The sequence below is a fragment of the Anabrus simplex genome, chromosome 1 (genome assembly GCF_040414725.1).
Source record: "Anabrus simplex isolate iqAnaSimp1 chromosome 1, ASM4041472v1, whole genome shotgun sequence".
Classification (NCBI taxonomy): domain Eukaryota; kingdom Metazoa; phylum Arthropoda; class Insecta; order Orthoptera; family Tettigoniidae; genus Anabrus; species Anabrus simplex.
In genome coordinates, this window is record NC_090265.1 from 1,147,591,750 (window position 1) to 1,147,604,554 (window position 12,805).

The 12,805-nt window shown below is 37.7% G+C and overlaps 1 protein-coding gene across 1 annotated transcript in view; it reads left to right on the top strand.

The window, feature by feature from the left end:
- cac (cacophony) overlaps window positions 1-10,940 on the top strand; it is a 778,098-nt gene extending 767,158 nt beyond the window's left edge. Inside the window, 1 exon segment of the mRNA XM_068225468.1 lies at window positions 9,246-10,940. Within this exon segment, the coding sequence (XP_068081569.1) occupies window positions 9,246-9,826 (581 nt within the window). The 3' untranslated portion in view covers window positions 9,827-10,940.
- Window positions 10,941-12,805: the final 1,865 nt, after the last annotated feature.

Below are 12,805 nucleotides of genomic sequence, written 5' to 3' on the forward strand. Positions count from 1 at the left end.
TCTTGATCATATTAATTGATACTGTAGTCCTGCAGCATTCATAATTGTAGACAGTGTGCGGAGGTCCACAAAGTGTGTAACTCAGAATTACTGGCCAGCACAGGTCCCCCTCTATTCCTATCCATCTTTGCTTCCTCATTTCTTTGCAGGCGGGGAAATCTGCTCCCTCATCACAACTTTAGAGGACAGGTTTCATTACGAGAAAACCAAAATTATTGTTCTTAAAATATTAAGCTTGTCAATTATCAATCAAATTGTGTGTCATGTGAAGGGAGGGGATACAAAAGAACCACAAATAATTTGCCATCATAATTAAGGTGGTTATACTTTTGAACTGTTTGACACAATAAACTCCTATAATTTTTTTTTGGTACAAAAGGAGAAGTAAATCATTGTGCCGCATAGTATACAAAAAGAAGTTGACTAATAGATGAAATACAATGGATATTCATATGTTTCTATATTGGTAAAAGTAGATCTACTTTTACACAACAATAAAACTAGCACATGTTTGCTAATATATCAAATATAAATTGCTGTTTTCCTTTTAATTAGTCATGTTTTCTTGAGTAAACAGTCACCTTAAAATCAGATGCAAGTGACTATGTTACAGACAAGCGTAAACAACTTTTCAAATTTTGCTTGCTTGCAACCTTGGTTTATTTAGTTTTAATCCTGAAAAGAATTGTTCATATACAAAGGTAGCCATAATTTGTCGAATAATCCCTTGACCCTCCCTGGATCAAGAACGAGTGGACTTATGATGGATTGACAAGAAGCAGCACTGCAACCTATGACCATCAGTAGTGTGTGTGCGCACACCATCTCTATCACTCCTTCCCTAGCACTCTCTTTCCCTCCTCCATTGCTGACTCTGTTTCACAGTGTGTCTGCACATGTGCTGATTTACACACTATGAAGCATTTTGGATGCTGCTGCTGACTTTACTGATAGGTAGTATCAGTATGTACAGATGTTGAGTTTAAGATATGGTATATAATTCTTAGAGTCATTAATCCTCCTGATAAAGTACAGTATCACAGCACTTGTTAAGAGACATGTTATGAATATGACACATTGATACACAAAGCTGAAAGTTGAAGTGTTACAGTAAATGTCAAAAATAGTTACCAAACACAAAACACTTAGGACATTACCTAGAAATGGGAATAATAATTCATGCACAAGATGTGATAATTGTGAAATGGAAGCACAGGCATACTTACTTCTATGGTCCAATAGTGACATTCGAATAGATATTATCGGACGATGAACATTATTGCTACAGATGCTCAGTCTGTTAGTTTAACAAATTATTTGGATTATTTTATACAAGTGAATGAAAGCTTCAGGATAGGACAAACAAAGAAACCTCATAACACTACAGCCCTGATAGTCCTTAGCCTTCCAGGTGACTGCTACCCCTAGACCATGGGGCTGGCTCAAGAAAGAAATGATTAATTTGTGCCAAGAGTTTGACACCACCCCTATCATCTTATTGTGATCATAGACAACCTTCAAAACCAAAGGCAGACTGGTGGAAGTAATCTGCCCCAAAAATTTTAAAAAATACCAAAAGGGGATCATGATATATTTCTAGTTTAAAAGATATACCAATACCAGACAAGAAGTAGGATTGGACAATTGCATAGGACTAAAGATATCAGACAGTTTCATCCATTGGAGATTACAGTGTTAACAAAAGAACAGTAGGCCTAAACTACTCTTCACCACTTAGAGAAGGCATTATGGTGGATGGAGATACCTGCTGAGCTTCTGATATTAGTGTAATGAGAAAAATCATTCCTCATATGCTTGTTTAAAGCTACCGCTGATGGAAAGTACCCCCACAGCATAATGGTTAGCACTATTAGCTGCCATCCTAGGGGCCCAGATGTGATTCCTGGTACTACCAGAAATTAATAATTGGCAGGAAATCTGGTATTTGGTACAGTCAAGAGCATGGAATTATGCTGATGCATCATCACCACCATCATCATTTTACAGTTCCAGTTTTCTGGGTACTGTTGGTGAGCCTCTTCCATTCTGTCTTATTGAGATATGTTCTGTTGTTAATGACATCCTCCAGTGTCCTTCCCCAATCTGCAATGTCCATCTTAACGATGTCCATCCAATGGGTTCTTGCTCTTCCCACCATCCATTTTCCTGCCACATGTCTCTCTAAGTTAACATACGCTGTCCTTGTTGGCTCCATCCTCATTACATGCCCAAACCACCTCAATTGGAACATGCTGACCCGATCTAATGATGTCTCAATCCCAGCTTCCTTCCTAACCACATTATTCCTTAACTTGTCCAGTTAGGTTTTTTAATTGTGGACCTAAGGAACTTCATATCAGATGCCTACAACCTTGATGAGTCTTTCTTAGTGAGGGTGCAGGTTTCGATACCATAGATTAAGATTGGTATGAAGTACTGTTTGAACATCACCACCTTTGGTTTTATTGGTACTGTACTTTGGGATCCCAGAGGAGTGTTTGTACTTGTTCGTACTGCTGATGCATCTAATTTCCAATTTTCCCTTACGTAATGTTGGCTTGTTACACCTGCCCCTTGATGACCCAGTCTCTTATTGGTTTGAAGTAAATTCTGCCACACAGACACTAACTTATGAACAAAATCAGCTCTAGGTGGGAAGTGAAAGGGAAGGAGTAAAGAAAAAAGTAAACCTGAGTGGGTGAAATGCACTGCATTTAAAGGCCTCTGGAACAGTACTTTGGCAAAGTGGTGGGTATTCCTATCCCTGCCTTTTCTGAATTTAGTTTAATTATGGTTTTGTTTTAAAGGTTCTGTATTTTATGAAATTTTTACACCTGTATTTATTTCATATAATATTGCTTTTGTATATTATATTCTCCTTCATTGAATAAATAATATTGTTTTATTTTAAACTAGCAAGATACCCGTGCTTCGCTACGGTATTATACTGAAATTTATGATTGAATGCTTATTGTTTTAGATATTTAATCCTCCGAAATTCGCGATCTGACTCGTTTTCTGCGAGAATCCACCAAAATTCCCGATCTGACTCGTTTTCTATTATTTTACGGCACGTTTCCTCCCATTTTTCAATCTTCCTTTTCAGCAATCGATTTCTTACTTCCCGGGTTAGGCTCAGGTATTCCTCCCGGTCAGTTGGGTCCGTAAATCTGTGCTATCTTTTCCTATAATCATTTTTAATATGGATAAAATCCTTCAGGAGATCCAGCGTGGTGTCATATTGGGTGCCTTGGCAGCACTGAACCCGCGGCCGGGCTGCATTCTTAGTCATTACCCGTTCAGGAGCCCTTTCCAGCGCGGTCCGCACATTTGACGACGGTCAAGAACATTATTATTATTATTATTATTATTATTATTATGTGTTGCTGGAATGGCTGATGACAGGGAAAACCGGAGGATCCGGAGAAAAACCTGTCCCGCCTCCATTTTGTCCAGCACGAATGACACATGGAGTGACCGGGATTTGAACCACGGAACCCAGCTGTGAGAGGCCGGCGCGCTGCCGCCTGAGCAACGGAGGATCCTTATAAGTACATTAATAACAGTAAAATCAATTGGTCTCACCTCCTTCTACACCCCACCGCCGTTAAGTTTATTTACCGCCACCTCCCCCCCCCCCCACCAAGAAAAATTAAAAGAAGGCTTGTTTCTTTATGTTTAAGGGAGATTCCAAACACCAATGTTCACGTCTATTACCTTCAGCTTTGAGATATAAGTATCGCCATAAAAATAATTTACTTTTTGCACTTCATTTCACACTACTCCCCCCCTCCCCAAGTGAATTTTCCCGCAAAAAATACTTGTTTCTTTAATAGTAAAGGATCTTCTAAATACCAATTATCATGACTCAAAATTCTTCAGTTTTCGATTTATGTGTCCTCATGAAAGGAATTCAACTCCTTTACACTCCCGCCCTCCAAGATGGTTTCCCCCCCCCCCCCCCCAAAAAAAACACGTTTTTCTTTGTTTTTAAAGGAGATCCAAATACGAATTATCACGTCTGTAACAACTTTAGTTTTTAGTAAATGTATGTATTCTCATACAATTAAGTCAATTTTTCAATTCTTTCACCCCACCCCCTTTCATTGGATTTTCCGACAATACGTGTTTCTTTACTTTTAAAGCAGATTCCAAATATCAAATTTCACGTCTGTAACATCTTCATTTTTGAGATATCAGTAGCCTAATTAAAATAATTCAACACCATTTTCAGTCACTTTTAACCCCCCCCGCTCCACCCAAGTGGTATTTCCAAAAACTAAAAATACACGTTTCTTTATGTTTAATAGAGATAAAAAATACCATTTTTCACTTCTGGAACATGTTAAGTTTTTTTAGATATACTGTAAAAATTCTCATTTTAAAATTTCACCCCTTTTGAGTTCCCCTTAAGTGGAGTTTCCCAAAACAAATCACCTATGTTTCTTTACATTTACAGGAGATTCCAAACACCCACTTTTTATGTCTGTAACATTTTACATTTCCAAGATATTCTGTAGATATAGTCTTTCAAAAAATTCACCCCATTTTGTCGCTCCTGTTTAACCGCCATTAATTGGATTTTCCTAAAACTAAAAAATACGTGTTTCTTTATTTTTAAAGGAGATCCCATATACAAATTTTCAGTTCTGTAATATCTTTCGTTTCTGAGATATATGTATCCTCATTAAAGGCATTCAACCCATTTTTCACCGTTTTAAACCCCTCCTATTGGGATTTAAGGAAACAAAAAAATATGTGTTCCTTTATTTTTAGAGGAGATTCTAAGTACCAATTTTACATCTGTAAATTTTAAAGTTTTAAGATGTAGACACACTATTTTAAAAAATTCACCCCCCCTTTTCACCCCCCAATATTTGGATTTTCCAAAAACGAAAAAATACGTGTTTCTTTACTTTTAAAGTAGATCCCAAATACCAATTTTCAGGTCTGTAATATCTTCAGGTACTGAAATATAAGTAGCCTCATTAAAGGCATTCAAACCATTATTCACCCTTTTACACCCTTCCTATTGGGATTTTCCGAAAACAAAAGAATACGTGTTTCTTTATTTTTAAAGGAGATTCTAAATACTAATTTTTACGTCTATAAACTATAAAGTTTTGAGGTATAGATACACTCATTTTAAAAAATCACCCCCTTTTCACCCTCCAGTAATTGGATTTTCCAAAAACAAAAAATACGTTCTTCTTTATTTTTAAAAGAGATCCCAAACACCAATTTTCAGGTCTGTAATATCTTCAGGTTTTGAAATATAAGTAGACTCATGACAGGCATTCGACCCCTTTTTCAACCTTTTCCACCCTTCCTATTAGGATTTTCCGAAAACAAAATATACGTATTTCTTTATTGTTAAAGGAGATTCTAAATACCAATTTTCACATCTATAACCTTGAAAAGTTTTGAGATATGGATACTCTCATTTTAAAATATTACCCCCATTTCACCCCGTCTTAATTGGATTTTCCAGAAACAAAAACATACTTGTTGCTTTACTTTTAAAGGAGATCCCAAACACCAATTTTCAGGTCTGTAATATCTTCAGTTTCTGAGTTATAAGTAGCCTCATTAAAGGCATTCAACCGCTTTTTCACCCATTTTCACTCCTATTGTGATTTTCCGAAAACAAAAAAGTACGTGTTTCTTTATGTTTAATGAAGATTCTAAATACCAATTTTTATTTCTGCAAACTTTAAAAGTTTGGAGATATAGATTCACTCATTTTAAAAATTCACCCCCTTTTTACCCTCCGATTAAATGGATTTTCCAAAAACAAAAAATACGTGTTTCTTTATTTTTAAAGGACATTCTAAATACCAATGTTTACATCTATAAACTTTAAAAGTTTTGAGGTATAGATACACTCATATAAAAAAAATCATCCCCCTTTTACCCCCACCATTAATTGGATTTTCTAAAAACAAAAAAATACGCGTTTCTTTATTTTTAAAGGAGATCCCAAACACCAATTTTCAGGTCTGTAATATCTTCAGTTTCTAAGATATAAGTATTCTCTTTAAAGGCATTCTACCCCCTTTTTCACCCCTTTTCTCCCCTCTTATTGGGATTTTCCAAAAACAAAAAAATACGTGTTCCTTTATTATTAATGAAGATTCTAAATACCAATTTTTACATCTCTAAACTTTAAAACTTTTGAGATATAGATGCACTCATTTTAAAAATTCACCCTTCTTTTCACCCTCGCATTAATTGAATTTTCGAAAACAAAAAAAAATGTGTTTCTTTATTTTTGAAAGAGATCAAAAGTACCAATTTTGAGGTCTGTAATATCTTCAGTTTCTGAGATATAAGTACTGGTATCCTGATTAAAGGCATTCAACCCCTTTTTCACCCTTTTTCACCCCTCCTATTGGGATTTTCTGAAAACAAAAAAATACGTGTTTCCTTATTTTTAAAGAAGATTCTAAATACCAATTTTCACATGTGTGAACTTTTAAAGTTTTGAGATATAGACACACTCATTTTAAAATTTCACCCCCCTTTTCACCCCTTTAGCGACGGAATATCCAAAAATCCTCTCTTAGCGAGCACCTACATCTTAATATGAATATATCCCCAAAATTTCATTTCTTTATGTCCAGTAGTTTTGACTCGGCGATGATGAATCAGTCAGTCAGGACAAGCTACTTTATATATATAGATTTCTTTTCCACTTAATTTGTTCCGAGTTACCTAGTTGTACTTCCTCTTAAAACAAAAACCACCACCACCACCGCCACCACCACCACCGCCGCCACCACCACCACCGCCACCACCACCGCCGCCGCCGCCGCCACCGCCGCCCCACCACCACCACCACCACCACCACCACCACCACCACCACCACCACCACCACCACCACCACCACCACCACCACCACCACCACCACCACCACCACCACCACCACCACCACCACCACCACCACCACCACCACCACCACCACCACCACCACCACCACCACCACCACCACCACCACCACCACCACCACCACCACCACCACCACCACCACCACCACCACCACCACCACCACCACCACCACCACCACCACCACCACCACCACCACCACCACCACCACCACCACCACCACCACCACCACCACCACCACCACCACCACCACCACCACCACCACCACCACCACCACCACCACCACCACCACCACCACCACCACCACCACCACCACCACCACCACCACCACCACCACCACCACCACCACCACCACCACCACCACCACCACCACCACCACCACCACCACCACCACCACCACCACCACCACCACCACCACCACCACCACCACCACCACCACCACCACCACCACCACCACCACCACCACCACCACCACCACCACCACCACCACCACCACCACCACCACCACCACCACCACCACCACCACCACCACCACCACCACCACCACCACCACCACCACCACCACCACCACCACCACCACCACCACCACCACCACCACCACCACCACCACCACCACCACCACCACCACCACCACCACCACCACCACCACCACCACCACCGTATATTCATATATACATTCTAATAATTATTATTGTCTCTGTGTATGGGATACAATAATGAGCCCTTCGTTGCACTTTCTTTCTGCTGTGAAAACAGCACAATAGCAATTTTCATTTCAGACATATTTGGGGTACAAGTATTAGGTGATTTACTCTGTAAATTGCCAAGTTATGAGCCAAGGCCCCTATTCCAAATATTGGTTCACCAGCTGTGATGTGGATTGTCAGATAAAATAAATCTATTTAAACATTTCAATACTTTATTTTATTCAGGTGAGCATGCAGGATCAAGAAAGTAAAGCATGAGTTAAATGCCATAATGCCATTTTTGTCAGCACACAGTGCCAATTTTGTAAGACATATTGTGGGAGAGTAGTATTCATCAATAGTACTGGAATGCTTCAACACTAAATAATTTATTGTTTTGTTCAGTTAATGAGATTATTAATCAATATAATGGCAGCTCTTTATTTTCTTCTGTAATACCATCTTGCCAGAAGGCATGCTAGTCAACTTTTTCAAACCTTGCAAACTTTTACTTCATATTATACACTAGGTAGTTTACAGTGGAATGTTCTTCCTATTTCAGAATATATGAGTGTTAAACATTGGACATATTATTAACTGTAATCAGGAGAGTGAGGAATAGATATTAGAGGCAAAATCTAATGATGTTGTAGAAGGACTTGTAAAACTATCCCCATTTATTTTGGTTGTTCTCTCTACTGTTTATTTAATATGTTTTCATTTTGTAAGATGAATTGCTAAAATATATAAAAGTAAATATTAGATCTGAGTAGAAAGTTAGTCTATATTTTATTTGTATTAGTTTCAATGATATTATTTGTATGGTTGTATTTTTATAATTTTATATAAAGTTGGACATGTTTAAAACTCCCAGATACACAAACAGTATCTTGATATTAATTTATTTCAATTTTTTATATTAATTTTACTTGTTGTTGGTGTTTGAGTCATCAGCCCAGACTGGTTCAATGTAGCTCTCTATCCCATCCTATCCTGTGCTAACCTTTTCATTTCTACATAACTACTACATCCTACATCTGCTCTAATCTGTTTGTCATTAGTCTTAGTCTACTCCTACCATTTTTACTGCCTACACTTCCCTCAAAAAACCAACTGAACAAGTCTTGGGTGTCTTAAGATTTGCCCTATCATTCTATCTCTATCTGGTCAAATTTTGCCAAATTGTTCTCCTCTCACCAAATCGATTCGTAGCTCTTCCTTTGTAATTTGATCTATCCATCTCGCATTCAGCATTTTTCTGTAACACCACATTTCAAAAGCTTCTATTCTCTTTCTTTCTGAACTAGTTATCATCCAGTTTTCACTTCCATACAATGCCACGCTCCAGACAAAGTCTTCAAAAACATCCTTCTAATGCCTATATCAGTGTTCAAAGTAAGCAAATGTACATCTCAGAAATAGTAGAATTGAATCCAGAAAATGTTACAGTTTCTGATTTTCAGTTTCCCATACCTTTTCTTTTAATTCAAAATTAATTTTATATTTCTACATAAAGTATAATAATAGATTATACAGATAAAGTGTTAGTAATTTTGTATTCTGTAACTCTTTATGTAATTTATTTTCAACTTTTATTTGCTTGTTGTTTTAGTTTGTTTCCTTGTAAGTGTAGAGTTTAGTTTATGAGTACTATTAATAGCATGTTGTTTGTAGGATCGTGGTCTGCCTCGACGAGCCCAGCCCGATCGCCGAGCCCAAGTCGCGGACATTACTACCCGTCGAGAGGTCCGCATCCTCCATATGGCACCACAAGTCTGGAACAGAGGTCACGATCCCCCTCGCCGCTTGGGGGAGGTGGCCCACAGCAACCAACGATAGGAGGTGTACTACCACAACAGCAGATCCGTGGAGCTACACTTCCCCATCATCACCCTCCCCATCACAATTATCACCATCATCCACACCAACACAGCTATCCAGTGCTGGTGACACGGCGGGGGCAAGGCCGACGGTTACCACCTACCCCCAGCAAGCCATCAACACTCCAGCTTCGACCAGCTTCCATCAATTTCCCCAAACTGAATGCTTCGCCGACCCACTGTCCTGCAGGGCAGGCCCCCGCTGGTCCGACAGTGCCACCACAACAACAGCAGCCATGTCCATTGAGCTTCGAGCAGGCCGTGGCAATCGGGCGCGGTGGACGCATGCTGCCATCCCCAGTCCCGAATGGTTACAAGCCTGGGCAACAGAGGAGAAGCAGGCACAGTGACTCAGATGATGATGATTGGTGCTAGCGGACGGGTGCTTTGCAGAACCATCCAACCCACCACACACACTTCCTAGATTCCTGAAAGCTTAATTTACAGTGTTGAACTCCAATACAGTTTCATTACAGCCCTCACACTACCTGGCCAGGACAGTGGATCAGCATAGAGACTTGTTTTTACCACAAAATACCTCAGGAAATCCAGCTACTGTTTATGCAACGAGAGACTTAAGTTAGACGTAAATAAGATACTAGCACGACATAGTGTGTTGTTACTGGTTAGGTACAGTTGACCATTTAACTGGCCAGGTAGATGTCAAATTTCCAATACACTCAACTTCTGCTAAATTAAATTAAGTTTTTAAAATATGATTTTAACCACATACAAAATTCTATTCTTCCATTTTGAAGTTGGCCATGCCATGACAATACAGTATTATCTTGCAGTGACATGACTGTTGACTGTGACCAACTCTCAAATTGGACAGTTCAAAATCACCCCTTGTATTAACTGCAAGGTCTCCTCAGTCACTCAGGTCCCTTTTCTCCCCTGTTGCCAAACCACATTTCTGTCTCTCCCTTTCAACTCAAACTTGTCTCGTTCCGGCCAGTGCTTCAGTTGCCAAGTAGAAACAGTCTGTGTGAAGTGGGGCTGGAAGCAAACTACTGTACAGTGATGAAACTGACAAGCTAAGAACCTGGTGGAAGAAAATTGGACGTGAAGTAATGCACGCCGATTGAAAAAAAAGAAATTACTGCCATGTTTTCAAAACAAAACAAAAGATGGTGCAAAAATTATCGACTTTTTGTCCAAAACTCTTTTCATGAAAATTTAAACAAGTTTTCAACTACGCAATCTCTTACTTCCCCCTCAAGTGCTTTATAAGGTGATTGTGTTTTATTTATTAAGGAAGTTACTTTTACGTTTTTCTGTGATATAATAAAAATTGCAAGACACAAGAAATTTTTTAAAAAAAGGCAAAAATCTTATTGGTGCTCAGTTCTACCAACCGATGAGTAAGAAATAATCCCAGATATACACAACGTTTTTGCTCGTAGTTTGACTTTCAGCAGTAGAAATTAATTAACAAACAAGAGAAAGAAGCCACAACAGGGAGACTTGTGGGCCAATGGGTTGTGGGTTAGGGCCTAAGGGGGTGGGGTGAAGGGTGGGGGGAAGGATGCATGATCTGGGATGCTGAACTCATTAAACTTTGGCTCTGCTTTATATTCTTAAACAAACCAACGTGGGTACACTTGTTGCTGTTGGTTTCCAACCTCTTTCCACTTTCCATAAACGTGTGACAAAGTTGCCTTAACAATATGAATTGATTGATTGTGTGTTTATTAATTTCAAGTTGGTACAGAATCAATATATAAATAAAAAATTTTATATATCGCTAACTACTAATGTGTATGACATAGCGCGTGTCTGTTTTGTGCGTATGCATGTGTGCGTGCACGTTTCAAACGTATAGAAATATATAAATATCTATCCCTCCCATTTATTGCATGCACACAAAACAAAAGAATTGGTTACAAATACAAATCTGCTTGAAAAAGAATATAATTATCAGTTGAAAATTGTTGTGTAAATAGAATCAAAGGAAATAATATTGTGCCACCGCATGGCAGATCATTGTTATTTGAAGGAAAAATTATCAGGAGGGCATTGTTAGAATCTAATAAATTTTAATATCTGAGTTATGTTACTCCCTTACTATCTCCACTTCAAATTTGGAATTGGCAGGGCCATTATCATCACAGGAAATGTAAATGAAAACTAAAGGCACATAATATTAAATAATAAAATTATATCCCCTATTAGTCATTGTTTGATTTCTTGATCAAAACTAAATTCTATTAAATATCTGCTGAATTTTGTCTTTGTAATAAAAGGAAAAACAACCAACATACAAAGAAACAATGTGCATGCTGAGAAAAAGTTCCCTTATTGTATTTATTATTCTGTAAATATATTCACATTTTCTATAAATAATAATATTTATTACAAAGTCTCACCGCGAATAATAAAAAAAATATAAAAACCAAAAACAAAACAACGGGAAATAAAAACAGCAATGTACCCGGTTAATATTGCGAGCAAAAAAATACAAAAAAAATAACAAACCACATTTAAATTTAGATTTAGGAAACTAAACCAAATCAATTACTACATGCAATTATTTCAAGTCTCAACTTCCAATCCTTATATTTTAACAAGAAATAAATTTCACATTATTCTTTTCTTTCCAAACCTCTACTCTTCTAACATGTTCAACACAAATGTAGGCAAATAAAACTTTTTGGAACAAGTGAATTCTCCAACACTTCCAAGGTTTATTTTAAGTTTATGGTGATATCTTACTTCAGTCATCTCTACCTATGTATTATGTAATAAAATAATTTAAGAATTAGAACTGTACCATATCAGTTTTCCTAGTGATATTATTTTTATATTTGTTTACAGATGATGCACTTGTTATTGAATTTCCTCCTCTTTTTATTGTCTCTGTACTGTTAAAATTTTTTTATGAAGAACGAAGAAGCGGTACTAGTTTGTATAAAAGGCTCTTTAAATCTTGTTTAACTTCCTTGAGAATGGTCCTAAATATCTATTTTAAGCTAAATTACTAAAACTAATAATGATAATCATAATTTTTATTTTAAAACCAGCAGCAGGACTGATACAAAGTGGACTGAAGAACAGAAGCAGCAACACAGAGAGTTCAAGAAGAAATTTGTGAAGAATAGGAAGGCGAAAGTCGTCAAGCCAATGCACAAGTTCCAACGCGCTCTATGAATGAGCATAACGAAGCAAGAATAATAATAATAATAATCATTTGTATTCACCTTTATAGTTTTAAAATTCTTCTGAAGGATTATTACTAGTGAGATGATACAACTTTTCCTAATACCATATATTGTCTTGTGTGCGCATGCACGCACACACACAAAACCCCCTTCTCTATTTATAAGTTGCATTTTAATACATGTCTCAAGTGAT